This window comes from Chiloscyllium plagiosum, unplaced genomic scaffold (genome assembly GCF_037043375.1).
Source record: "Chiloscyllium plagiosum isolate Xiang-an unplaced genomic scaffold, Cpla_swu_hap1 HiC_scaffold_19, whole genome shotgun sequence".
Taxonomy (NCBI): Eukaryota; Metazoa; Chordata; class Chondrichthyes; order Orectolobiformes; family Hemiscylliidae; genus Chiloscyllium; species Chiloscyllium plagiosum.
In genome coordinates, this window is record NW_028270157.1 from 13520370 (window position 1) to 13547491 (window position 27122).

General features: G+C 44.0%; 1 protein-coding gene across 4 annotated transcripts in view; it reads left to right on the top strand.

Annotated features, from left to right (window-relative positions):
* The window catches only part of srgap1a (SLIT-ROBO Rho GTPase activating protein 1a), a 300039-nt gene that overhangs the window by 108554 nt on the left and 164363 nt on the right, over window positions 1–27122 (top strand). For 3 of the 4 annotated variants that reach the window (XM_043709962.2, XM_043709965.2, XM_043709964.2), the window contains exon 2: window positions 14388–14583. In XM_043709962.2, coding sequence (XP_043565897.2) covers window positions 14388–14583 — 196 coding nt within the window. Of the gene's footprint in view, window positions 1–13699; window positions 13909–14387; window positions 14584–27122 lie in introns of those variants that run through there. The other variant, XM_043709963.2, reaches the window with a different exon arrangement.

The following is a 27122-nucleotide window of genomic DNA, read 5'->3' on the forward strand; positions in this document are numbered from 1 at the left end:
ACGAACGACCCCGTTCATGACCAAATTGGTTTATGACAGGATTGTACGTAAACTTTTGCTTCAATGTATATACGGAATTCAAGATACGAACGCAAAAAGCCCGTGTGCGACCACGTGGTTTCATTGTTCTGCTTTGCTACGCGCTTGTTGAACGCAAAAGCTCTCGGGGCCCGCGTGATCTCATTCAGTTCGTCTTTGGCGCGTGCGCTGTGAACAGCGTTTGTGCTACGTCCAAGCATTCTTACGCTATCCGAACAATGGGAAAAATTGATTCAGTTTGCGAACTTTTTGGTTCGCGAACCGGGTCCCGGAACGAATTAAGTTCGTAAGTCGAGGCGCTACTGTATTTTATATCAAAGCACTGCAGAGGTGAATCTAGTTTCTAAGTGGGAGACAGGTTTACTTACAAGCGTATTAAAGGATTCTGTAGTCACGTTTACAGCTCAGCCTCCAAAAGCTTCTGTTATTTCTCTTTGCTTTGCTCCAAACCCACACCCTGACTTTAAACGGTCAAATGCAGGGAACACAAATTGGTTAGATATCAAGTCTCATAATCAAAAGCTGAACGCTAAATTCAGGAGGTTAAACATCAAAATCAAATTGTTAATGATTCTACCATGTTACCCCGGCAAGACGAACCTATCCCGTCAAACCTGATGTCAGCCTAAAATCTCAAGAGAATTCAGATTGTTAAAGAAACTTAGTGCTAAATAACAGGCTGAATCTTACTTTTTTTTTTACTAAGTATGAGATGTGTTGAGTTTCTTGGAGGGATCCTTGCCATGTGGCCTATCTTACCAAATTCTCTTTATTTGTTGCCTACTCTGCCAGCTCTGGGGGAGAAAGGTCAGTGACCTTCTCCAATCATCCGTGTACGATCCACCATCATCTCTCATTGATACCTCACAGTCACTTTCTCCTTGCCACCTTACCTGCCTCCCACCAAGGCTCATATCTACCACTCTCACTGCTGCCTGCAGTGCCTTCACTCACTCACTCTCATCCACCCCAGCTCCCTGTACGACTAACCCTCCATCCCCTCTGTGCTGCCTACGCACTCACTTGGGACACCTCCCCACCCGCACCAGCAGTAACAGCCATGCCACCCACTTCCATCTCCCTGAATACCTGCCTGTCTCTTACTCCAGGATAGAAACAACGCACAGTATGACAGAAAGAGGCAAGATGGGCCGTGGCCTGGCCACCATTTGGCTTCTTGCTCCTTACAAGGAGAGGATCCTGACGACTGAGTGGCTGTGACCGAGCCCCTGGACTGATATCAGACCCTGCCCCTGACTTATTGTCCTGGGAGCTCCTGAGCACAAGCTAACCCCATTGACTTGACTGAGATCTGCTGACAACTCTGATAAGGTTCCTGACCTGGTAAGTGGCAAAGCAAGTCAGAAGTACTGTGGTCCTGGTGTCTCTGGCTGAGAGGGCAAAGTGCATAAAGATAATGCAAGGCAGGAGGCTGTGAGCGTCCAGGTAGGCTCCGAGTGAGTGAACGCTGTGACAGTGAGTGAAGAGCCTGGAGATACAGCGTGGTGCGTTCCCTGAGCTGGGTGTGTCTCCCTGAGCACACCGTCTCCTTGCTGCAGCGTTACAATGAGAGTTATCGGGGCAGCATTGTCCTGCAGAGGTGTCCTGTAAGTGGATTGGAGTTGGGTGTTCTTAAAGGCTTGGCACATGTTGGATACCAATGTCCCTGGACGTGGTGTGGGGATGTGGCTGGTGCCCATGGAGCATGCCCTGAGATATTGGCGCCTTCCGAGCACTGGGTATCTGCTCTGAATTTTCAACGTCAAGCTTGGTTGGTGCATTTGGTCAGACAAGAAGCTGCATATTAGTGAGGTGGGTTGTGGTGTTAATAAGGTCGTGATCCAGTGCTACTCCCTGTTAATTGACAGACCATTGCTGCCTAGAGAGAAGCCGGTCTCACCATTCACCAAGATGCAACAAGTTGCTCCTGTGGGCAAAATAGGCATCGCTGGGCTTCTGATCTGATTCTGCCACAAATCCCCCCACAGTACAGGTCACTCAGAACACGACAGGATTCCATCTGTCTTGGCTTAGTTAATCAATAATGGCGCATAGAATCCTAATCTGGATTCTCAGGTGTTTGTGGGCCCCTAAGGGAATAAGTGTGGGACTACAAAGCAAGATGGCTCAGTGGTTAGCACTGCAGCCTCACAGCACCAGGATCCTAGGTTCGATTCCAGCCTCGGATGACTGTGTGGAGTTTGCACATTCTCCCCCTGCCTGCGTGGGTTTCCTGAGTGCTCCGGTTTCCTCCCACAGTCCAAAAATGTGCAGGTCAAGTGAATTGACCATGTTAAATTGCCCATAGTGTTAGGTGCATTAGTCAGAGGGAAATGGGTCTGGGTGGGTTACTCTTCGGAGGATCGGTGTGGACTGGTTGGGCCGAAGGGCCTGTTTCCACACTGTAGGGAATCTAATCTAATCTACAACCTTTGATGAGTATTTGTGGTCAGCATCTATTCTGGATCACATTAGAGTCTCAAATACTATATCATCGAGTATATAGTAATTAAAGATACTTACAATATGAGAATTCTACTTTACATGCAATCTTCAAATCCAATTCAAGGAAGACATTGGATATTGAAACAAATATGTCAAGAAAGTTATCTTCAGTCCAGTCTAATTTCTTAGGTGGGGTTGGATACTGCAGATGCTGGAGATGAGAATGGTGCTGGAAAAGCACTACAGGTCAGGCAGCATCCGAGGAGCAGGAGAATCGATGTTTCGGGCAAAAACCCTTTATCAGGCAGTTCTTTGTTTTCGTCCCTTCCAGAACTGTTGGTCCAGTTTAACTACTCCAGAATGGGAATTCAGGATGGGCTTCCTGCTGAAGGGCTTATGCCCGAAACATCAATTCTCCTGCTCCTCAGATGCTGCCTGACCTACAGTGCTTTTCCAGCACCATGCTCTCGACCCTGGTCTCCAGTATCTGCAGTCCTCACTTTCTGCTAGTGTTTTTTATCTCAGCCTTTCTTATTAAGATGGAGCAAGTCTATAGAGAAATTTAATTAAAGTGAAGGGTTGGACAGCCGAGAATATTGTCAGGATAATTCATTTTGTATCAAGTCCACTTGGCTCATAATGAAATATTTCTGAAAGCTGCCTTGGCACTACAGATTTATTTTTAAAACTGTATTTTTAACGTGGCCTATTTAATGTACAGAGCAGAAAGTCTATCTGCGTTTGATGAAATGGAAAAATAGATTTGGTGTAGAAGAGAGTAAAGTTCATGGTAATATCTCTGCTAAGGTTTTTGCACCAGTGAGAGATTACATGAAGATATTGGACGTCAGAAATCCTACAACATTATTCATGGGACTGTTTAATATATTGCTGTGTGTGGAATTTCAATTCAGTACTAAACAAGCAGGCTAGTCTGTTTATGCATCAATGATCAATCACTTTTTATTGCTGAAATGAAAACAGAAATTGCTGGAGAAGTTCAGCAGGTCTGAATTCGGAGCAGAGATAAGGAAAATCTTCTACAGCCAGAGAGTGATGAATCTATGGAATTCAAGGCTGTGGAGGCCAGGTCATTGAGTATATTTAAGACTTAGATAGATAGGTTCTTAATTGTCAGGGGGATCAAGGGTTATGGGGAGAAAGTGGGAGAACAGGGTTGAAAAACTTATCAGCCATGATTTGAATGGCGGAGCAGACTCGATGGGCTGAGTGGCCTAATTGCTGCTCCTATGTCTTATCGTCTGGCAGCATCTGGGGAGAGGAAAACAGAGTTAACCTTCTTCTGAAGAAGGGTCACTGGACTCAAAACATCGACTGTCCTTTCTCTCCACAGATGCTGCCAGACCTGCTGAGTTTCTCCAGCTGTTTCTGTTTCCATCATCTGCAGTTCTTTGTTTTAGTCCTTTCCAGAGTTGTTTGTCCAGTTTACCTACTCCAGAATGAGAATCCAAGATGCCTCGGGTGGAAATAATATTAGCTAGGAGAAAGGCTTGCATTTATGTAGCATCTCTTGATGTCACGTAGTGCTCTGAAATGTAGTCACTGTTGTAATTTGGGCAAACACAGCAGGCAATTTGGGCACAGGGTCCCACAAGAAGAGTACAATGCCTGACCTGTTTTTAGATTAGATTCCCCACAGTGTGGAAACAGGTCCTTCGGCTCAACCAGTCCACAACGACCCTCTGAAGAGTAACCCACCCCCCTGTCTGACTAAAGCACCTAACACAATGGGCAATTTAGCCTGGCCAATTCACCTGACCTGCACATCTTTGGACTGTGGGAGGAAAACGGAGCACCCAGAGGAAACTCACGCAGACACTGGGAGAATGTGCAAACTCCATACAGACAGTCTCCCAAGGCTGGAATCGAACTTGGGACCCTGGTGCTGTGAGGCAGCAGTGCTAATCACTGGGCCACCATGCCGCCCAGTGATTTGATTGATGTTGGCTTGATTGACCACAGGATAGGGCTAATTCTCATGGGGGGTTGGCACCATGGCTCAGTGGTTAGCACAGCTGCCTCACAGCACCAGGGATCCGGGTTTGATTCCAGCCTTGAGCGACTGACTGTCTGTGTGGAGTTTTCACATTCTCTCAGTGTTTGCGTGGGTTTGCTCCTGGTGCTCCAGTTTCCTCCCACTATCCAAAGATGTGCAGGTTAGGGTGGATTGGCCATGCTAAATTGCTCATAGTGTTCAGGGATGTGCAGGCTAGGTGCATTAGCCATGGGAAATGCAGGGTTACATTTAATAGGGGTGGGGGATGGGTCTGGGTGGGATATTCTTCAGACAGGAGAAAGTGAGGTCTGCAGATGCTGGAGATCAGAGCTGAAAATGTGTTGCTGGAAAAGCGCAGCAGGTCAGGCAGCATCCAGGGAACAGGAGAATCGACGTTTCGGGCATAAGCCCTTCTTCAGGAATGGCTTCAGGAATATTCTTCAGACAGTCAGTGTGGATTTGTTGGGCCAAATGGCCTGTTTCCTCAGTGTGGGGAATCTATTCAATTCTCCAGCTCCTCTGTTGAAGTTGGAATGTTTACATTGAACTGAGAATGCAGTTGGGGCATTGGTTTAAAATCTCATCTGAAAAATGGCACCTCTGACAGTGGAGCAGTCCTCCAATATTATACTCCCTGGCACTGCACTGGAGTGTCATTCTGGATTTTATATGCCCGGCGTCTGATTGGGTGAAGACACTGTTGTCCCCACGAGTGAAGAGAGCTGTTCACAGTATGTGGATCCTCTTTGATAATGTGCCCAGTTCTGACTGTCAATTGATTAGATTGAGTTTGAGTCCAAAACATTATGTGTCAGTTGACGTGAGGCTTCAAAACCGGTCCTGGGGCAGGCTATTTGGCCTGTACCAGCTCTTTGACCGAGTTGTTCAACTTTGGCCCATGTCCGAGCTTCTACACCCATAGCACCCCAAAGGCATACCCAATGTTGCAAACAGTGTTGATCTTCAAAGAGGTAGCTGCCTTGATTGAATTATTTATACCCTTAGATTCCACAGCCAGAGATCCTCCAATTTTAGCACCTAGTCCTTTGCACAGTTGAGATCAACAAACTCCCCCTTTGACCACGGCTCCTATATCTGTTCTGTACACTACCACATCAAACAAACCACAGGCCCACTTAGGGAAGCTGAGGAAGTGGTTAGCTACTGAGCAATAAACCACAGAGAGACCTTGAAACTTGTTTCCCAAAAAAGCAGCACAGTTATTGTGACTTGCAGATTGACTCATGGCTATTAATTTGGGTGATCTACCCCTTGTTGCCTTTTACCATGTAAACAATACACATGTTCTCAAGCCTCTTAAAAGAGGTGATGGTTTAAAATCTATCCAGCACAATGATCCTGAAATATACTGAGGTTTTAAGAAGAATGAGAGGGTTTTAATTCTTCCAAGTCTTTTGTTCTTGAGTAAAAGCGCTGTGATTTAATCTTTTGCTGTGGAAGAATTTGCAGTATTTCAGTTGCTGGTACCTGTTATGGATTTGACATTGGGCAATACATGAGCTAGTTTAATGGTGATTCATGACCGCAATAATGATTCATCAGTGGGAAATTTATGAAGCTATTGTTATGTGGTGAATGCCTTGCATTTACTGATACTTTAATCAGATTATGGCTGCTGTCAATATGCACCAAAAACTAACTCCTCCTGCATCTTTCTCACTGCCTTTGTTGAACTGCCCCACCTCTCCAGTCGTTCCCTGATGCTTCTCCACTGTACCCCGCCCCTGACATTTGGTGGTGTTACAAAAGCAAAGCCCTTGTGTCGAGTGGATGGAAAGAATCTTGTGGTGACTGTTTTGACGAAGAGCAGAGGATTTCTGCAAGGTTCCCCGGCCAATGTTTACACTTCAGTCACGGAAGCAGATTAACCACTTGCTATTGCATTGCAGTGTGTCAGAGCCTGATATGCATGATCTGGCTGCTGGTTTTCATTGGCTGTGACATAGAGTCATAGAGATGTACAGCAGATGTACAGTTCAGGAACAGACCCTTTGGTCCAACTCCTCCTTGCCGACTAGATATCCTAACCTAATCTTGTGCCAATTGTCAGCACTTGGCCCATATCCCTCTAACCATTTCCTATTCATATACCCAACCAGATGCCTTTTAAATCTTTCTACTCCAGCATCCTTTCCCTCTCTGTGAAAACAACAAATGCTGGAGATCACAGTGGGTCAGGCAGCATCCATGGAGAGAGAGCAAACCCTCTCTCCTTAGCTTGATGATGTTACATGTGAAATAAACTCAAAAATTGAAGCTGAAGATCTCTGATGTGTGTTATCTATATCCTGATGTATATTGAGACCTCAACAAATCTGAGATATATGCTTACACACACAAACACAGTGGAGTTCATTGGGGAAGGCATAGTGAACTCTGTTTTCAGAAAGTGATTTATCTTAATGCTGATACAAGCTGTGATGAAGGGTAGTGAATGATGGGCATCGGGCTTCCTGGGTAGCACTGCAATTCATCCTGCTGTACTAGTTGCCCAGTTTTATTTTTAAGACTGAACATGTCAACAAAATCATGAGGAAATTTTGCACCCGGTCTATTCTGTCCTTACTGAGGCGAATCGACCTATTTAAAGACTTACTGAAAGCAAAATTATTCATTTAGCTCTTTTGGTTACATGACACAGTTCACTGGGTCACACTAACCTCTGAGTCAGGTACTGCATATTTAGGTTCATGTCCTGCTCCAAGATTTATTTTCCTTTTGTTGATGTCTGTTCTTAATATAGTGTAGCTTCCCTACATAGAACATAGAATATAGAAAAATACAGCGCAGTACAGGCCCTTTGGCCCTCGATGTTGCGCTGATCCAAGCCCACCTAACCTACACTAGCCCACTATCCTCCATATGCCTATCCAATGCCCGTTTAAATGCCCATAAAGAGGGAGAGTCCACCAGCAGGGCATTCCATGAACTCACGACTCGACTACAGTGTGGAAACAGGCCCTTCAGCCCAACTAGTTCATGCTGACCCTCCGAAGAGTAACCCACCTGGGCCCACTCCCCCTAACTAATGCATCTAACTCTACGGGCAATTTAGCATGACCAATTCACCTAACCTGCACATCTTTGTGACTGTGGGAGGAAACCGGAGCACCCGGAGGAAACCCACGCAGACACGGGGAGAATGTGCAAACTCCACACAGATAGTCGCCCCAGGCTGGAATTGAACCCATGCCCTTGGCGTTGTGAGGCAGCAGTGCTAACCACTGAGCCACCATGTTTCATTTAAACTGCTGGCACATAACTGCACACATGGACTGCAGCAGCTCAACCAGATGATTTCCTCTGCCTGGAACGAACATAAAAACTATTTCCACGATAATTGCACTGACATTGTCCTTCTTGTAACTGCTTATCATTTTAAAACTTCTTAAAAGATGTGCATGTTTGGCGCAATGGTTACTTTGCATTGCCACAGAGTCTTTAGGGCTATCCACAATCGAGTGATATGTGACCTTTTTTTTCTGAAATCTCAGAACCTCCCCCTATGGTGCCACCTAGCACCCAGAGCTGTCATAGCAAGGATCACTTGGAGATCCTGAGGTGTCAAATTGCAGTCGAAAATGTTGACACCTAAAGCAAGGCCACAATTAGAATACTGTGAACAGTTTTGAGCCCTATATCTAAGGAAAGACATACTGGCATTGGAGGCAGTCCAGAGGGGGGTTCACTAAGTTGGTGGGACTGTCTTACGAGGAGAGGTTGAGTAGGTTGGGTCTGTACTCATTGGAGTTTAAAAGATTGAAAGGCGAATTGGTTGAAACATACAAGTTTCTCAAGGGTCTTGTCAGAGGAGAGATGGAGAGGTTGTTTCCCCACGTGGGAGGGTCTTGGACCAGAGGGCCATAATCTCAGAATAATGGGTAGCACATTAAACAATAAGGGGATCCAGGGCTATGGGGGATTGGTAGGAAATTGGCATTGAGGATTATCAGATTAGCCATGATGTCATTGAAAGGTGGATCAGACTCAATGGGCTGGGCCTTCTTCTACTCCTGCATTTTATGGTCTTGATAGTGGCATCCCTGCCCCAAAAACTGGAGATCGTCCTTCCTTTCCAGCATCATCCTTCCAGTCCATTTATTCCTAACTGTTCTTGAACTGAGAGACCATTTCAAGAGGGCACTTTACTGTGGGTCTGGAGTCACGGGTAGGCCAGACCAGGTAAGGACGGCAGATATCCTTCCCTAAAGGGCCAAGGTAGTTTCTTGATTACTGTTACAGAGTTAGCTTTCAATTCCAGATTTATTAATTGAATTTAAATTCTCCCAGCTGCCATGATGGTGGGGGAGGGGTGTGTGAGCCCAGACCGCTGAATGACCAGTCCAATGAAATCCCCATCTCTGCCTTAAAATGGGGAGACCACTTATTTTTAAAACAGTGTCAGCTCTAGATTTGCCCAGTATCTACATTGTCAAGCCCTCTTAGATTCTTCTGTTTCAATAAGATCATCTGATTATTTGAAACTCCACAGGGTACAAAACAAACCTGCTTGACCTGTCCTCTTGAGAAAAAAACCCTCAACCCAGGATTCTGCCAACTGAAACTTCTCTGAATTTCCAATGCAAGTATGTCAATTTGCCGCCTTAATTATTTGCATACTTCCAGGGGTTAGCACTGCTGCCTCACAGCGCCAGAGAACCGGGTTCGATTGCAGCCTCTGGTGTCGGTGTGGAGTTTCCACATTCTCCCCGTGTCTGCGTGGGTTTCCTCCCACAGTCCAAAGATGTGCAGGTTAAGTGGACTGATTGTGCTAAATTGCTCCATAGTGTTCAGGGATGTGTAGGGTAGGTGCATTAGTCAGGGGAATTGTACAGTAAAGGGGTAGGCGAAAGGATCTGGGAGGGATACTCTTCGGAGGACATGTTGGGCCAAATGGCCTGTCTCCACACTGTAGGGATTCTATGATTCCATTTCTCCACCTTAGTTAGTGGAGTGAGATGGAGAGGAGAAAGTCTCCATGAAACATAGAGACTGGCATTGACCTGTTGGGCTGAATGGCCTTCCTCTGTGCTATAACTTCCAAATAAGGATACTGTTTGTGAATATTAAGAAATGTTTGGTTCTCCACCTTATTTCCTAGATTTGGCACATTGCCTGGCATTCCATTTTTTTCATACTTGATAGAGCAAGCCTCTGTTTCATGCCTTCATTTACACCCATTTTACATCTCTATCTTTCCATCAGCACGATTACTAACTCCTTTGTATTTGGCTCTGCTCAGTATTTGTCCCGCTCTCTCCTCCTCCCACATCATAGAAGCCACCATTTTCCAGCCCCTTTCACTTCTTCTTCTGAAGAAGAGTCTTATTGGACTCAGAATGTTAACTGAGTCTGTTTCCCAGATGGTGCCAAACCTGCTGAGAGTCTCCAGCGTCTGCAGCATTTGTTTTTATTTGCTGCTCAGATCTAAGTGCCTTTTTGAGAGCGTACAAACATTCCAATAGGAACTGGTTAGGCCATTCGGCCCCTTGAGCTTGTTCTGCAGTTCAATAAGATCATGGCTGACCCATTCGTAACCTCAGCTACGTTCTCACCTACTCGGAGTAACCTTTCACCTACTACTTCACAAGAATCTAACTACCCGCTTCAAAAATATTCACTGACTCTGTTATCACTGCCTTTTCAGGAGGAGGTGGTGATTGAGCCTCTGCCTTAAATCACTGCAGTTTGCATGTGCTCGATTGTTGGGAAGGGAGTTAGGAATAAGTGGCATGTGGTGGTTGACTTAAATATTGATCCAATTCCATATCAGCTGAGCCAGAGGGGGTGCCATCATTGATAAGGGTTATGGACTGGAGGGATTTTATGGATTTGTCATTGGGCTAAGGAAGATTTGATTTGATTTATTATTGTGACGTGTACCGAGGTACTGTGGAAAAATATTGTCTTGCGCACTTTACAGGCAGATTGTACTGTAGAAGTGCACCAGAGTAACAGAACAGAAGAGTATATCCTATTTCCCATTCCTCATATTGTTACATTTTTCCATGCAGCTGAGTGGTAGAAATGGCGGGAAGTCCCCAATTCCACTGAAATCTGAGTGTCGAGATGATGACCAGTGAGCATTCATGATCTGATGGGTATGTCTTGCTGCTGTGATTACAGCTCCCAGCAATTGTTCCAGACTCCAGTGTCAGCAACTCCTGTTGATCCACTGACATGATTAGCAGAAGGCAAACAGGGGAATGACGGTGCCTGTTTGCTTAGACAGCAATGTGATTTTTTTTTACCCTACTGCTGTACCTCACAGGACCCCACTAAACCCAAATACTCCAATTCAGGACATTTACTCTCTCAGTATTCACAGTGTCAGCAGAAAGCCCCAGAAGTGGTCATGGAGCTTCCCCTCCCACAATGTGCAAGTACAGTGGCTTCGGTTATAATCAGTTTTAATGTCCTGGCTGGCATTTTACTTGTGATAATTTCTTGTTTTCTGAAAGAAAAATATGCAGCGTGTTTGAACTCTTATGAGGAATGTTCACTCTGATCCAAGGGCTTTACTGATTATCCATCGCTTTGCGAGATGAGCTTTTTTTAAAAGAAAGTAATGCATTTGCTTTGCATTTTTCGCCAATTCAGCATCTTAGTGTTTCACAGCAAGATCGGAGCAGAAGCCAGTCTTCAGCCCCTGCCCCATCCCACACTTGTTCCACCGCTCAAAGAGACCACATCTGATCTGTGAGACAACTCCAAATAATTTTACCTCATAACCTGCACAACAAACAGCTAACAAAAATCTGCCAGTCTCCAATTTCAAAATCAGCAACTGACCTATGTCTGTCACTCCTTACAATAACAAAGAACATTACAGTGCAGTACAGGCCCTTCGGCCCTCAATGTTGCACTGACCTGTGAAACTAATCTGAAGCCCATCGATCCTACACTATTCCATTCTTGTCCATATACCTGTCCAATGAACATTTAAATGCCCTCGGAGAGTGTACTACTGTTGCAGGCAGTGCATTCTAAGCCCTTACTACTCTCTGAGGAAAAAAACTACCTCTGACATCTGTACTATAGCTATCACCCCTCAATTTAAAGCTATGCACCCTCGTGCTAATCATCGCCATTCAAGGAAAAAAGCTCTCACTGTCCAACCTATCTAACCCTCTGATTATCTTATATGTCTCAATTAAGTCACCTCTCAACCTCCTCCTCTCTAATGGAAACAGCCTCAAGTCCTTCAGCCTTTTCCTCGTAAGACCTTCCCTCCATACCAGGCAATCTCCTCTGAACCCTTTCCAAAGTTTCCACATCCTTCCTATAATACGGTGATCAGAACTGTACACAATACTCCAAGTGTGGCCGCACCAGAGTTTTGTACAACTGCAGCATGATCTCATGGTTCCAAAACTTAATCACTCTACCAATAAAAGCTAACACACATATGCCTTCTTACCAACCCTATCAATCTGGGTGGCAACTTTCAAGGATCTATGTACATGGACACTGAGATCTCTGTCTGTTCATCTACACTACCAAGAATCTTATCGTTAACCCAATATTCTGCATTCCTATTACTCCTTACAAAGTGAATCACTTCTCACTTTTCTGCATTAAACTCCATTTGCTAACTGTCAGCCCAGCTCTGCAGCTTATCTATATCTCTTTGTAACCTACAACACCCTTTGTCACTATCCACAACTCTACCGACCTTAGTGTCATCTGCAAGTTTCCTAACCCATCTTTCGATGCCCTCATTCAGGACATTTATAAAAATGATAAATAACAGTGGACCCAAAACAGATCCTTGCAGTACCCGACTAGTAACTGAACTCAAGAATGAACACTTCCCATCAACCACCACCCTTTCAGCTTCTTTCAGTTAGCCAACTTCTGATCCAAACCACAAAATCACCCTAAATCCCATGCCTCCGTATTTTTGCAATAGCCTACCATGGGAACCTTACCAAATGCCTTTCTGAAATCCATACACACCACATCAACCGCTTTACCCTCATCTACCTGTTTAGTCACCTTCTCAAAGAACTCAATGAGGTTTGTGAGGCATGACCTACCCTTCACAAAACCACTGTTGTAGTGCCGGAAATAGGGCAGCCAGTTTGTGCACAGCACACTCCTAAAGTCAGCAGTGGCATAATCACCAGAAAATCCAGTTTCTTTGTGGGATGTTATTTGAGGAATTGTTTAGGACATCAGGGAGAATGTCCACATCCATCTCTGAAATAGTGCTGAGAGATCTTTTTGGTCAGCTGTGGCTCAATGTTTCATCAGAAATACAGCACTCCTGACAGTGCAGTGCTCCCTCAGTACTGCACTGAGTGTTAGCCTCGGCTCCAGTCCCTGGAAACGCACGCACAGCCTTCTGACTCGCAGGCAAGAGCTTTAGCCAGCGAGCTGCAGCGGACACGTATTGCAAATAAAACAACCTGTAAATCATTGAGGGACTGCATCTTTACAGTGATCCCCGGATTGTAAGATGAATATATTTGAGCTAAAAGCTGAAAGAACTGCGGATGCTGTAAATCGGAAACAAAAACAGAAATTGATAGAAAAGCTGAGCAGGTCTGGCAGCATATGTGGAGAGAAATCAACAGTTAATGTTTTGGGTCCCACTGAGCTTTTCCAGCAATTTATGAGCATGTTGCATCAAAACGTTTGCACATGTAAAAATTGTGCATGAAATATGTGAAATGAATCACAGATAGAAAACATCAGCATTTGTGGTAAATACATAATTCTACATTATGTCACTTATTTTCACAATCCAGACTGCTCTGTATGCTGGAATAAAGATGTATTGTACCTCAATTGGAAGAGAACTGAGTCATGTGTGAGACTTGTCTTCTTCCTTCTGATAAAATTGTATTTGATCTAATAGCCCAGCGTGAATTGTCAATCTCAACAGCCTCCTGTGTACTCTATTATTCTCTCTATTACAATTCAGACAGTGGCGCTGCATCAGCAGATTTCCAGCGCTTTTAAGGCTGTTGCTTGCTTTAGAGATGAGGGCTATCCCTCACAGTTCTGAGCTGACTGACTGTCCTGGCTGAAACTTGAACTGTCTGTGCAGCTTGTTTTGATGTTTGGAGATTATGGTTAAACAAAATTGACTAAAAGCCTAGACAATAGAAGAGTACAACTATTTTTTTCTTTTTTTCTGAATACACATCAACTCTCCATACGTGATGAACCTCAACCAATAACCTATGTGTATAGTCATTTTATCATAGCCGTTAATTTGGTCCCTCTCTCTCTCTGTCTGTCTCATAAATCATCATTGACCAAGCTACACAGGATTTGCTGGAGCCAGAGCAAGCATAATTGTTTATTTGCAGTACAAGACTGGTGCTTGGCGGAAGGAATAATGAGACATGTAAAAGTCCTTTCGGGGAAGCTTAAAGGTATCACTACTTTACAATGTGCTTCTCTGTAACCACTTTGCCAAGCCAATTAATGTCTAATAATCTGCCATTCACGTTCCCGTAAAAGTGAATGATTGCAGTAATCTGATGTTGTTTACATTGTCTGCCAGGTCAGATTGTGTACAAATGCACAGAATTTCAATGCGTGTTTCTATGAAAGGACTTTTGTAGGTGATCTCTGTCTGATCATGTCGCAGAGTTCTGAAGAGTTTAACACAAGTTGAAACCAACGATTGGCTCCAGCAGAATGAGGGAAGATGGAGTTAGTGTTTTTTGGTGTCTGTTTGCAAAACTAAAGCGCATTCTCGTTCTCCCACAAAAGGACAGGAATTGTGTAATCTGGATCTTTGTGACTTCAGAGACTGGACCTGATTAAAATAAGCATTGTCAGAGCCGCGGTCTATTTTGAAGAAAAAGGAATGAGGCTGCTAACCAATTCAGTGACTGTTTCCTTACAGAAATACGAGCACAGTTGGTCGAGCAACTGAAATGCTTGGAGCAGCAGACGGAGATGAGAGTTCAACTCCTCCAGGATCTCCAGGATTTCTTCCGCAAGAAGTCCGAAATCGAAATGGAGTATTCCCGAAACTTGGAGAAACTGGCTGAGAGATTCATGGCAAAAACCCGCAGTACAAAAGACCACCAGCAGTACAAGTAAGAGCTTTCTCTTCCTGTGAACACCAGGATTCAAAAAGCCCTGATTTTTTATCTTCTGCTAATCTGCAAAAAGCCCTGATTTTTTTATCTTCCGCTAATCTCGTTTCAGCATTTTGTCTCCTGGCAAGCAAACAATGAAATAATAATCCTGTCCATTCAGGTTTTGTTTTAACTATTTCTGAACAGTTAATTACGCAGCATCTTCATGTATTGTTTCAGGGTAGGGACCGTTTTCCATCTGACAAGACAGTTCTGAATGGTGACGAATGCATTAAACCTGATGGGAATCTGGTGAATTTGTGTTAACTTCTGAATTGTTCAGGAATGCGGTGGCAAGCTTTTGGATGCTTATTTTTCAAACTGTGCAATTGAATCTGAGTCAGGACAAAGTTACAGGTTGAAGTCACAAAACTTAGCCCAGATGCCCTGCAAAGCACTGAGAGGGTGCAGACATTAAGCAGAGTCCCTGCCTGTCATCCTGGATGTGAAAAGCTGTACAGTCATAGAGCCGGACAGCGTGGAAATAGTTTATTTGGTCCAACTTGTTCACGCTGACCAATTATCCTAAATAAATCTAGTCCCATTTGCCAGCACTTGGCCCTTATCCCTCTAAACCGTGAACAAAAACAGAAGTTGCTGGAAAAGCTCAGCAGGTCTGGTAGCGTCTGTGAAGAGAAATCAGAGTTAACGTTTCGGTTCCGGTGACCCTTCCTCAGAACTTGCTTCTAAATCCTTCCTATTCATACACCCATCCGATACCTTTTTGAATGTTGTAATTGTGTCTGCCTCCTCTGCCTTCCTCTAGCAGCTCATTGTCCTGTGTATAAATCACAGAATCCCTAGAGTGTGGAAGCAGGCCATTTGGCCCATCAAGTCCACATCAACCCTCCATAGAACATCCCATTCTGACTTCTTTATGCAGAGGGTGACGGGTGCCTGGACTGCGTTGTCAGCGGAGGTGGTAGAGGCGGGCACGATATCACCATTTAAGATTTATCTAGACAGGTACATGAATGGGCAGGGAGCAGAGGGACACAGGTCCTTAGAAAGTAGGCGACAGGTTTAGATAGAGGATCTGGATCAGGGCAGGCTTGGAGGGCCAAAGGGCCTGCTGTGATTTTCTTTGTTCTTTGTTGATGCTGTAACTGTGCATTTGCCATGGCTAATCCTCCCAACCTGCACATCCCTGGACACTCTGGGCAATTTAGCACAGTCATCCATCTAACCAGCACATCTTTGGTCTATGGGAGGAAGTCAGAGCACCCAGAAGAAACCCACACAGACACGAAGAGAATGTGCAAACTCCACATAAACAATTGGGCAAGGCTAGAATTGAACCCAGGCCCCTCACTCAGTGCTAACCACTGAGTTGCCGTGGCATCCATGTGAATATATGAATTAAGAGCTGGAATAGGTAATCTAGCCTTTTGACCCTGTTCTGCCATTCAATAAGACAGTGGTTGATCTGACAGTAACCTCAAATTCACATTCCTGCTCTACTCTGAATAACCTTTCAGCCTCTTGCTCAACAAGAATCCATCTACTTAAGGCAAATCCAGCTGGTGCTGGACATCTGAATCAACACACAGGGAGTGCTGGAGAAACTCAGCAAGTCTGGCAGCATCTGTGCAGAAAGAATGTTTCCAGTTCACTGACCCTTCTCAGAGATTATTTGGAGATGCCGGTGTTGGACTGGGGTGTACAAAGTTAAAAATCACACAACACCAGGTTATAGTCCAACAGGTTTAGTTGGAAGCACTAGCTTTCAGAGCGACGCTCCTTCATCAGGCAATTGTGGAGAATAAGATTTTAAGACACAGAATTTATAGCAAAAGTTTCCAGTGTGATGTAACTGAAATTATATATTGAAAAAGACCTGGATTGTTTGTTAAGTCTCCCATCTTTTAGAATGACCATGTTGGTTTCAGTTTTTTCATATGTAGATCGCAAAATGTTTTTTAAAAGTTACATTCTCAAGTGCACTTTAACAATTGGTGTCATGTTGGCCCAGATAAGGTATTGAAGGTGTTAACTCCCTATGAGTGCACTTGAGAATGTAACTTTATTAAAAAAGTTTTGCGATTTACATGTGAAAGAACTGATACCAACATGGTCATTCTAAAAGATTTGGAGATGCCGGTGTTGGACTGGGGTGTACAAAGTTAAAAATCACACAACACCAGGTTATAGTCCAACAGGTTTAGTTGGAAGCACACTAGCTTTCGGAGCGACACTCCTTCATCAGGTGATTGTGGAGGGCTCGATCATAACACAGAATTTATAGCAAAATTTTACAGTGTGATGTAACTGAAATTATATATTGAAAAATTGATTGTCTGTTAAGCTTTTCATCTGTTAGAATACAGTGATAGTTTCACTTCTTTCATGTGTAAATCACAAAACCTTTTTTTAAAAGTTGCATTCTCGGGTTAGCTAACAATGGTGATAGCTAGACAATATGTTGAAGGTGTTAGCCCCCTGTGTTCTCTGTCTATGACCTGATGTTTAGATTGATTCTAATCTAAAAAGTGAGATAACAGAGTTTTACATAAATTCATGCAGTTTTTGAGCTCATGAATGTATGCAGTTTTTGAGCAAAGTGCAATGTAACTCTGCAAGTACAAATTCACCCCACAAAATATATGTGTGCACGTGGGTCTTTGTCTGTGTGTGTGTGTGTGTGTGTGTGTGTGTGTGTCTGTCTGTCTGGGGTGGGGGTTGTGAGTTGAGAAAGTGTGTGTGTAGTGAGTGCAGAGTATCTTAAGTCTGTGAGGGGTGCATGTGTGAGTGTGGGAGTGTGTGTGTCTATAAGGGTGTGTGTGGGTGTCTGTGTGCGCGCCTGTGGTTACGTGTGTGTGTGTGTGTGTGTGTGTGTGTGTGTGTGTGTAGTGCAATGGTGATCACCTGTAATGTGACATGAACCCAAGGTCCCGGTTGAGGCCCTCCCTATAGGTACCGAACTTAGCTATCAGCCTCTGCTCGGCCAATTTCCTCTGCTGCCTGTCCCGAAGTCCACATTGGAGGATGGTCACCCGAAGGTCCGAGGCTGAATGTCCTGGACCACTGTAGTGTTCACTACACTCTACACTCACTACACACACACGCATACGCACACTTTCGCACACTCACAACCCCCACCCCAGACAGACAGACAAAGACCCACATGCACACATATATTTTGTGGGGTGAATTTGTACTTGCAGAGTTACATTGCACTTTGCTCAAAAACTCCATACATTCATGTAGAACTCTGAGTTCAAAAACTGCATGAATTTATGTAAAACTCTGTTATCTCACTTTTTAGATTAGAATCAATCTAAACATCAGGTCATAGACAGAGAACACAGGGGGCTAACACCTTCAACACATTGTCTAGCTATCACCATTGTTAGCTAACCCGAGAATGCAACTTTTAAAAAAAGGTTTTGTGATTTACACATGAAAGAAGTGAAACTATCACTGTATTCTAACAGATGAAAGGCTTAACAGACAATTAATTTTTCAATGTATAATTTCAGTTACATCACACTGCAAATTTTTGCTATAAATTCTGTGTTATGATCGAACCCTCCACAATCACCTGATGAAGGAGCAGCGCTCCGAAAGCTAGTGCTTCCAACTAAACCTGTTGGACTATAACCTGGTGTTGTGTGATTTTTAACATTCTAAAAGATGGGAGACTTAACAAACAATCCGGGTCTTTTTCAATATATGATTTCAGTTACACCACACTGGAAACTTGCTATAAATTCTGTGTCTTACAATCTTATACTCCACAACCACCTGATGAAGGAGCAGCACTCCGAAAGCTAGTGCTTCCAAATAAAGCTGTTGGACTAGAACCTGGTGTTGTGTGATTTTTAACCTTCTCAGAGAGTCATTGAACTTGAAGTGTCAACCCTGTTTACTCTGTCCAGAGTTACTCCAGCACTTTGTGAAGAGCAGAGGTGCAATACTAGACATCCTTTTGAAAGCAACACACAACACATCGGACAGAATAGCTTTAATAATTCGGTGTCAGAAAGAAAAGCAAAGTACTGCTTCCATTATCTCAGGACGTGCAGTGTGCAGCTAATGATGACCTTTTGAAACTCAGTCCACCTTTTATAATGTAGGAAACACATTATCTGGTCATTAACACATTTCTAATGTGAGCTTTTTTAAAGTGATGCTGATTGAGGGTTAAGTATCGGCTGGAGATTGTTCCCCTGCTCTTTCTAGACATAGCTCAAATGTTAAAGGCAGTTTTGAGAAAGTTATAGAGTCATAGTCAGAGAGGTGTACAGCATGGAAACAGACCCTTTGGTCCAACCCATCCATGCTAAACAGATATCCAATCCAATCTAGTCCCACCTGCCAGCACCCGGCCAATATCCTTCCAAACCCTTCCTATTCATATATCCATCCAAATGCCTTTTAAATGGTGTAATTGTACCAGCCTCCACCACATCCTCTGGCAACTCATCCATACATACCACCCTCTGCGTGTAAAGATTGCCCCTTTGATCCCTTTTATGTCTTTCCCCTCTCACGCCAAACCTATGCCCTCCAGTTCTGGACTCCCCCACCCCAGGCAAAAGACTTTGTCTATTCATCCTATACATGCCCCTCATGATTTTATAAACCTCTATAAGGTCACCCCTCAGCCTCCGACGCTCCAGGGAAAACAGTCCCAGACTATTCAACCTCTCCCTATCACTCAAATCCTCCAACCCTGGCAACATCCTTATATAACACTGCTTTGAAGGGAGTTAGATCTGACCAATCCAATTTAGTCTTCATTTTGATGAAGGTGGAAGTGAGGACTGCAGATGCTGGAGATCAGAGTCGAAGATTTTGGAAAAAACTTTGATAAAGATGCCAATCTTGAGCGTTGAAACAGCTTTGGCTGCTCTGTGTTGATTATTAGACAGACATTTTTGGTTATCTTACATGTATGATAAACTTTAAGGCTTACCTGAAGCAGGGTCTGGAAAAGTACTGCATGTAGGTACATAGGAACCGGAGGAGGCCATTCACCCCCTTCGATCCTGGTCTGCCAATTCAGGGATTCTTATCTGATCTTGGCCTATCTCGATATATCTGTATTTTGGCCCATGTCCTCTATATCTCTGCTTAATAAAAAAATTGTTCCTTATGCTCTTTTTGAGAACCTTCTCACCCATATCCCCCCGATTCCCTTCCCAGTTCTCCGTCTTCCCTTTCAACCCTCTAACTGACCCTTCCCTCCAGCTACGAACCGGATTCATTCTTCCCATCAACCAATCAGGTTGAACCCACCAACTGTGTTCAACTGTCACTACCTCATGACCCCACCCCTCTCCCCACACCCCCATAGCCCTTCCCCCCGCACCTTCCCACCCCTTAGCTGTCGCTCCCCCTACCCCAACCTCCATTCCTGATTAAGGATCTTGACCTGAAACGTTGACATTTCCACCTCCTGATGCCGCCTGGCTTGCTGTGCTCTTCCAGCCTCCTGCTTGTCTACTTGGGATTCCAGCATCTGCAGGTTTTTTTGTCTTTAATAGGGTCATTTTAACAGCCACTTGTCATTTTCAAAAAATGCCTTGGAGATTAGGAGTCTGTTCAAAGGGGTGCCAGGCCATGCGATGGCTGTGAATTCAGGCAGGCGGGGGGGAGGGGAGAGGATTTCAAAACAAAGAAGCTGGGGGAAGCGACTCCATTTTAGAACCTATGTTTCACACGATGACCCACTGTGCTGTCCTGGCTTGGCAGTCATGGTAAAATCGAAAAGGTGGCACTCATTTCTCAACTCTTCCAGACTCCCACGTGCAGCTCATAAAGCAGAACACTCCAGATGCTGGAAAACTGACATGATTTTCATCGTATCCCTGCACTATGGAGGCAGGCTATTCGGCCCATTGAGTCCACACCGACCTTCTAGAGAGCATCCCACCCAGGTGTTCCTCCCTGCTCTAATCCTGTAAACCTACATATTCCCACGGCTAACTCACCCAGCCTGCACATCCCTCGATAACATGGGCAATTGAGCAGGGCCAAACCTCCTAACCTGCATAGCTTTGGACTGTGGGAGGAAACCAGAGCACAGAAAATGCTGGAGAACCTCAGCAAATCTGCAGAGAGAAAAGCGGAGTCAACATTCCGAGTCCGGTGTGAATCCTATTCACAAATAGTAATAACCAGCTCATATGTTTTGGTGATGTGGGTAGAGAGGCATTTTATTTTCCAGTATGCCAGGAAGAACATTAGAGAATCTTTTCCAGTGGAGACAATACCAGAGTGATGATGACACTGGGCTGGTAATCCAGAGTGAAAGTGAGGACTGCAGATGCTGGAGATTAGAGTGGCGCTGGAAAAGCACAGCAGGTCAGGCAGCATCCGAGGAGCAGGAAAATCGATGTTTCGAGCAATTCTAATGAAGGACTTTTGCCTGAAACGTCGATTTTCCTGCTCCTCGGATGCTGCCTGACTTGCTGTGCTTTTCCAGCACCACTCTAATCTTGACACTGGCAATCCAGAGCCCTGGACTAATGTTCAGCTCTGAAGAACGGTCCTATTGTTGTTGAAAGATGAACTGTTTCTCTCTCCACAAATGCTGCCGGACCTGAGTTTCTCCAGTTTTCTCCATGTTTAATTCCGATTTCTAGCATCTGCAATATCTTGCTTTTCCCCAGTCTAATGTTCTGGGTACACGGCTTCAAATCCCATTTGAAATCCCAAATATAAATTCAATAAAAAAAAGCCAGAATTAAAAAGCTCGTCACTGTTCTTTTAAAACCAAAAACCCATCTGCTTCACTAATGCCCGAGGATACTTTTAACAAGATTGAAGTTGATGTTCAGCCGCATGTTTTTCTTCACTTCAATGCTTTACCAATGTTTAGAGGGTTCTTCTTTTAAAAATAATTTAAATAGACTACAGAAGAACCACTTTGACCAAGAGTGTTCTAAATGATTGATGGTTTCTATTCTATTTTAAGGTGAATGCATTGCTGCACAAAATGTGTTGAAGTTTTTCTAATCAGTTCTGCTGTGCAAAGTAGAAGAAACCACTCATAGTCAGAGAGATGTACGGCAAGGAAACGTGTCCACACCGGCCAGATATCCTAATCCAATCTACTCCCACTTGCCAGCACTTGACCCATATTCCTCTCAACCCTTCCTATTCATATGCCCATCCTGATGCCTTTTAAATGCCGTAATTGTACCAGCCTCCGTCACTTTCTCTAGCAGCTCATTCCATACACGCACCACCCACTTTGTGAAAAAATTGCCCCTTGGATCCCTTTTATGTCTTTCCCCACTCACCCTAAACATATTCCCTCAAGTTCTGGACTCCTCCACCCAGTGACAAGACCTTGTCTATTTACCCTATCCATGCCCCTCATGATTTTATAAACCTCTATAAGGTCACCCCTTAATGTCTGATGCTCCAGGGAAAACAGCCCCAGCCTGTTCAGCCTCTCCCTATAGCTCAAACCGTCCAACCCTGGCAACATCCTTGTAAATCTTTTCTGAACGCTTTCAAGTTTGACAACATTTTTCCTATAGCAGGGAGACCAGAATTGTACCCAATATTCCAACAGTGGTCTACAATGCCCTGTGTAGCCGCAACATAACCTACCAACTCCAATACTCAATGCTCTGACCACTCGGTGAAGTAAAACCTTTGGGAGATGGTGAGTTAGTGGCAACATCACTTGACAAGTATTAAGCTAGAAAGAGTGCAGAAAAGATTTGCTACCAGGACTAGAGGGTTTGGGTTATAAGGAGAGTCTAAATAGGCTGGGACTGAGGGGGTGACCTTATCGAGGTCTATAAAATTATGGAAAGCATAGATAAGGGAGATAGCCAACAGTGTTTTCCCATGGTAGGGGCATCTAAAACTAAGGTGTAAGGTGAGAGGGAAGACATACAAAACGGTCCAGAGAGGCAATTTTTTTCATACAGAGAGTGGTGAGTGTTTGGAATGGGCTGCCAGAGGTAGTGGTGAGGTTAAAACAGTTTCCTCATTTAAGAAACATTTGAACAGGTACATGGAGGGGATAGGTATAGAGGGATATGGACCAAATGCAGGCAAATGGAACTAGTTTAGTAGTGAAAACTGGGCGGCATGGGCGAGGTGGGCCAAAGGCCTGTATCCATGCTGTCGACCTCTGACTCTGAAGTCGTCCAGAGGCACAGGCTGTGAAAAAATAGGTTCAAATCCCACAAAGGCACCTGGTGGAATTTAAATGCAATTAATAAATCTGGAATAGAAAGTAAGTCTAGGTAATGGTTACTGTGAAAATCATCCGTTCATTGTGTGAAAAATCACCCGGTCCACCCTTGTTCACTGGGGAAGGAAGCCTGCTATCCTTACCTGGTCTGACTTACAATGTGACTCCAGGCACATAGCAGTTTGGTTGATTCTCAACTGGCTCAGTAAGCCAGTCAGAAAAGGCCAGTTGGGGCAGGATGATAAACAAAAACAGAAATTGCTGGAAAAGCTCAGCAAGTCTGACAAAATCTGTCGAGAGAAATCAGAGTTAATGTTTTTGGTAGAGTGCCCCTTCCTCAGAACTCGGGGTTAAAAATGTTGGTCTTGCTAGCAATGTCGTCATGCCCTGAAAGACGACAAAGGTAGTGTTTCAAAACATTGTATCTCAGGGGTTCCGTCTGGATGCTTGTTTATTTGTGTTGAGAGTTTCCATCACATGAAGCAGAGTTTTTTTTTAATGTTGAATGCGATGTCTGGTTCCTGACACTTCAGGAAGCTGACGGCAAGCCTGCGATACAAACTTAGCCAAATTATCCCGACTCTACTGATACCTGGGGCCACCCAGTGAGAAACTGGACACTCCTTTCACAGTGACTGTGACCACGATCCTTTCTCCCCACCTTGCTGCTCCCCCACCTCATGGTTATGAGGTTAAGCTCTTTAGTAGGAACTACAGAGACGTAGGTTGTTTTCTAAATGGGGACAGGTTTTGGAAATATGAAGCACAGAGGGACTTGGGAGTCCTGGTTACCATGCGAGTTCATTTGGCAGTTAGGAGAGTAAATGCAACGTTAGTGTTCATTTCAATAGGGCTAGAGTACAAGAGCAAGCACTCCTGAGGCTGTATAAGGCTCTAGTCAAACCACCATTTGGAATATTGTGAGCAGTTTTGGGCCTGGTATCTGATGAAGGCTGTGCTGGCATTGGAGGGAGTCGTAGAGTCATACAGCTTGGAAACAGACTCTTTTTGTTCCAATTCATCAATGTCAAAACAAGTTTCCAAAATTAAGCTAATCTCTCTTGCCTGTGGTTGGCCCATGTCTATCTAAACCTTTGCAAGTGGGTCCGCTGAACGTCAGCAAGAATCATCTTGGAAATGAAGAGCTTGTCAAATGAGGAGGGGTTGACCTGTACATGGAGTTATGAAGGATGAGGGGGGATCTGATTGAAACTTACAGAATACTGAGAGGCCTGGATAGAGTGGACGTGGAAAAGACGTCTTCACACGTAGCAGAGACTAGGACCCAGGGCCACAGATGCCGTGAAGGAACTCTTTAGGACTGAGAAGAGAAGGAATTTCTTCAGCCAGAGGATGGTGACCTGTGGAACTCATTGATGTAGAGTCAAGATTAGAATGGTGCTGGAAAAGCCCCCACAGCAGGTCAGGCAGCATCCAAGGAACAGGAAAATTGACGTTTCGGGTAAAAGCCCTTCATCAGGAACGTCAATTTTCCTGCTCCTCAGATGCTGCTTGACCTGTTGTGCTTTTCCAGCACCACTCTAATCTTGACTCTAATCTCCAGCATCTGCAGTACCCATGTCTGCCTCATTGTGTAGAGGCCAAGTCATTGTGTGGGTTGTTGATTGGGAAGGGGATCAAGGAGAATGGGGTTGGGAAACATATCAGCCAAGATGGAATGGTGGATCCAGCTCAATGGGCAGAATGGCCTAATTCTGCTCCTATATCAAATGAATTAGCATGTCAAGAGCTAGTGACACTTAACACTGTGCTCCATCAAATGTCTTAGCCGCCAACTATTTTTTTGGAGACTCAACCCAATTTAAGATGGTGGTAAACTGCTGCATTGTTGATGGGTGATCACACATGTAGCCTGTTCAATAACTAACAATCCAAGGAAGAGGCTTGTTTTTAAAAAAAAAACTCATTTTTAGGATGTGGACACCACTGCCAAGAGCAGCACTTATTCCCCACAATAGCAGAGTGGCTTGCTAGGTCTTGTAGATGGTGATTAAGAATCCATCATATTGACTTGGGTCTGGAGTCACATGTAGGCCAGACCAGGTAATGATGGTAGTTCCAAAAACAGAAATTGCTGGAAATGCTCAGCCGACCTGGCAGCATCTGTGGAGAGAAATCGGAGTTAATGTTTCTGATCAAGTGACCCTTCATCAGAACTGATGGTAGCTAGGAAAATGTCTGTTTATTTGCAGTTTAGATGGTAGATTTTTACCTCTTTAAAAGACATTAGTGAACCAAATGAGTCTTTTACAGCAATCATTCATTCAATAAATCCTCTCTATCTGCAAAATCACAAATTGCCGAATGCGCCAAAAAAAAGTATCATCAAAAATCAACATCCGCGGGCGAAGATTGCGTGTCCTTGATATTTTTAACCATTTTAACCTATTTCAAACCTATTTTTAACAAGCTCCACACTCATGAATTTCATGGGAGTTCTCCAAGAATAGGACCCTCGTTTACATGTGACTGTACCTTAGTGGACACTATTCCTGATGTTTGACTCATAATCCCGATTTATTTAATTGAGCTTAAATTGTCCAATGGAAAATGGAATTTGAAATGCGATTTTGGATCATTGGTTCAAGCATCTGTGTGACTAGTGCACTAACCATTTCAATCATGCCGTGGTTATTTTGGGAAGGCAAATCAGAGCAGGACTTATACACTTAATGGTAAGGTCCTGGGCAGTGGTGCTGAGCAAAGAGACCTTGGAGTGCAGGTTCATAGTTCATTGAAAGTAGAGTCGCAGGTGAATAGGATAGTGAAGAAGGTGTTTGGTATGCTTTCCTTTATTGGTTAGAGCATTGAGTACAGGAGTTGGGAGGTCATGTTGCGGCTGTATAGGACATTAGTTGGCAACTTTTGGAATATTGTGTGCAATTCTGGGCTCCCTCCTATTGGAAGGATGTTGTGAAACTTGAATGGGTTCAAAAAAGATTTACAAGGATGTTGCCAGGGTTGGAGGATTTGAGCTACAGGGAGAGGCTAACCAGGCTGAGGCTGTTTTCCCTGGAGCATTGGAGGCTGAGCGGTGACCCTATAATAGTTTATAAAATCATGAGTGGCATGGATAGGGTAAATAGACAAGGACATTTCCCTGGGGTGAGGAAGTTCAGAACTAGAGGGCATAGGTTTAGGGTGAGTGGAAAATTTAAAAGCGACCTAAGGGACAATTTTTCCACAGAGGGTGGTGTGTGTGTGGAATGAGCTGCCAGAGGAAGTGGTGGAGGCTGGTACAATTCCAACATTTAAAAGGCATCTGGATGGGTATATGAATAGGAAGGGTGTAGAGGGATATGGACCAAGTGTTGGCAAATGGAACTAGATTAGGTTAGGATATGTGGTCGGCGTGGATGGGTTGAACCGAAGGATCTGTTTCCGTGCTGTACACCTCCAAGACACTATGACTATGATTTTAAAAATCCAAAAGTTTATTAGACACTAAAAGTGATCTTTAGTCTAAATGTTGCTGTTGGCAAATTGAACTGAAACACTCACGTTTCCTGACCTTCGTTCTTCTCCTTGCATGATCCAGCTAGAGCCTTTCGGTCTACATATTGAATGCTTTGGTCTATGTGCTGCATCATTAGATGCTATTGATGATGTATGTATGTAGCATTAGACTGAATACAGTATCATTAGATGCTTGGCATTTAGTCTTTCAAGGTTCCCTTCAACAAGGAGCCTTCCTCAATCATGAAGTGAAGTGTCTGGCAATCCTTAGTCTCGCAAGTCATCTCTGAATACAAGCTGTTACGACAGGGGTTAAACTCTCCTGCATAATTTAAAGCCAGCAGCACAGGAAAGATTTATCCCGTGCAGCAATCTGTAAAAATTTGAGTGGCCAAGAACTATTTCGAGTAAAAATTAACAACTTTATTTCTTAAAGTAAAACAGAGAATAATTAACTAATAACTATTTACAATTCCTTCTTGTAACCTATCTTTACCTTCCCTTCTTTAATACTAGTCTGATAAAACTCCCAATTAAGATTTACAGAAAAATTGAAATTTTAAAACCAGCCACTGGTCAAATCTTCTCTATACCTTTGTTAGTAGATTGTCTCTACAGGTCAGTGTTGACGTTTTTCTCTGTGCAAACTCCTTCTCTAGACAAATACCTCTGAGTTCTGACTAGCAGTCTATGGCTGTTGGTGTGGTGGCAGTTCTCCTCCCAATTGTTCAATTTCCCCCAGTATTATACCCCAAAGCATTGGATTGTGTCAATGACTTTTAAGATTGTCTAGGTACTCAATTCAAACTTGATTGGAATTTGGTATTTTTCAGTGTATAATTTAAACTGATTGGCCTAA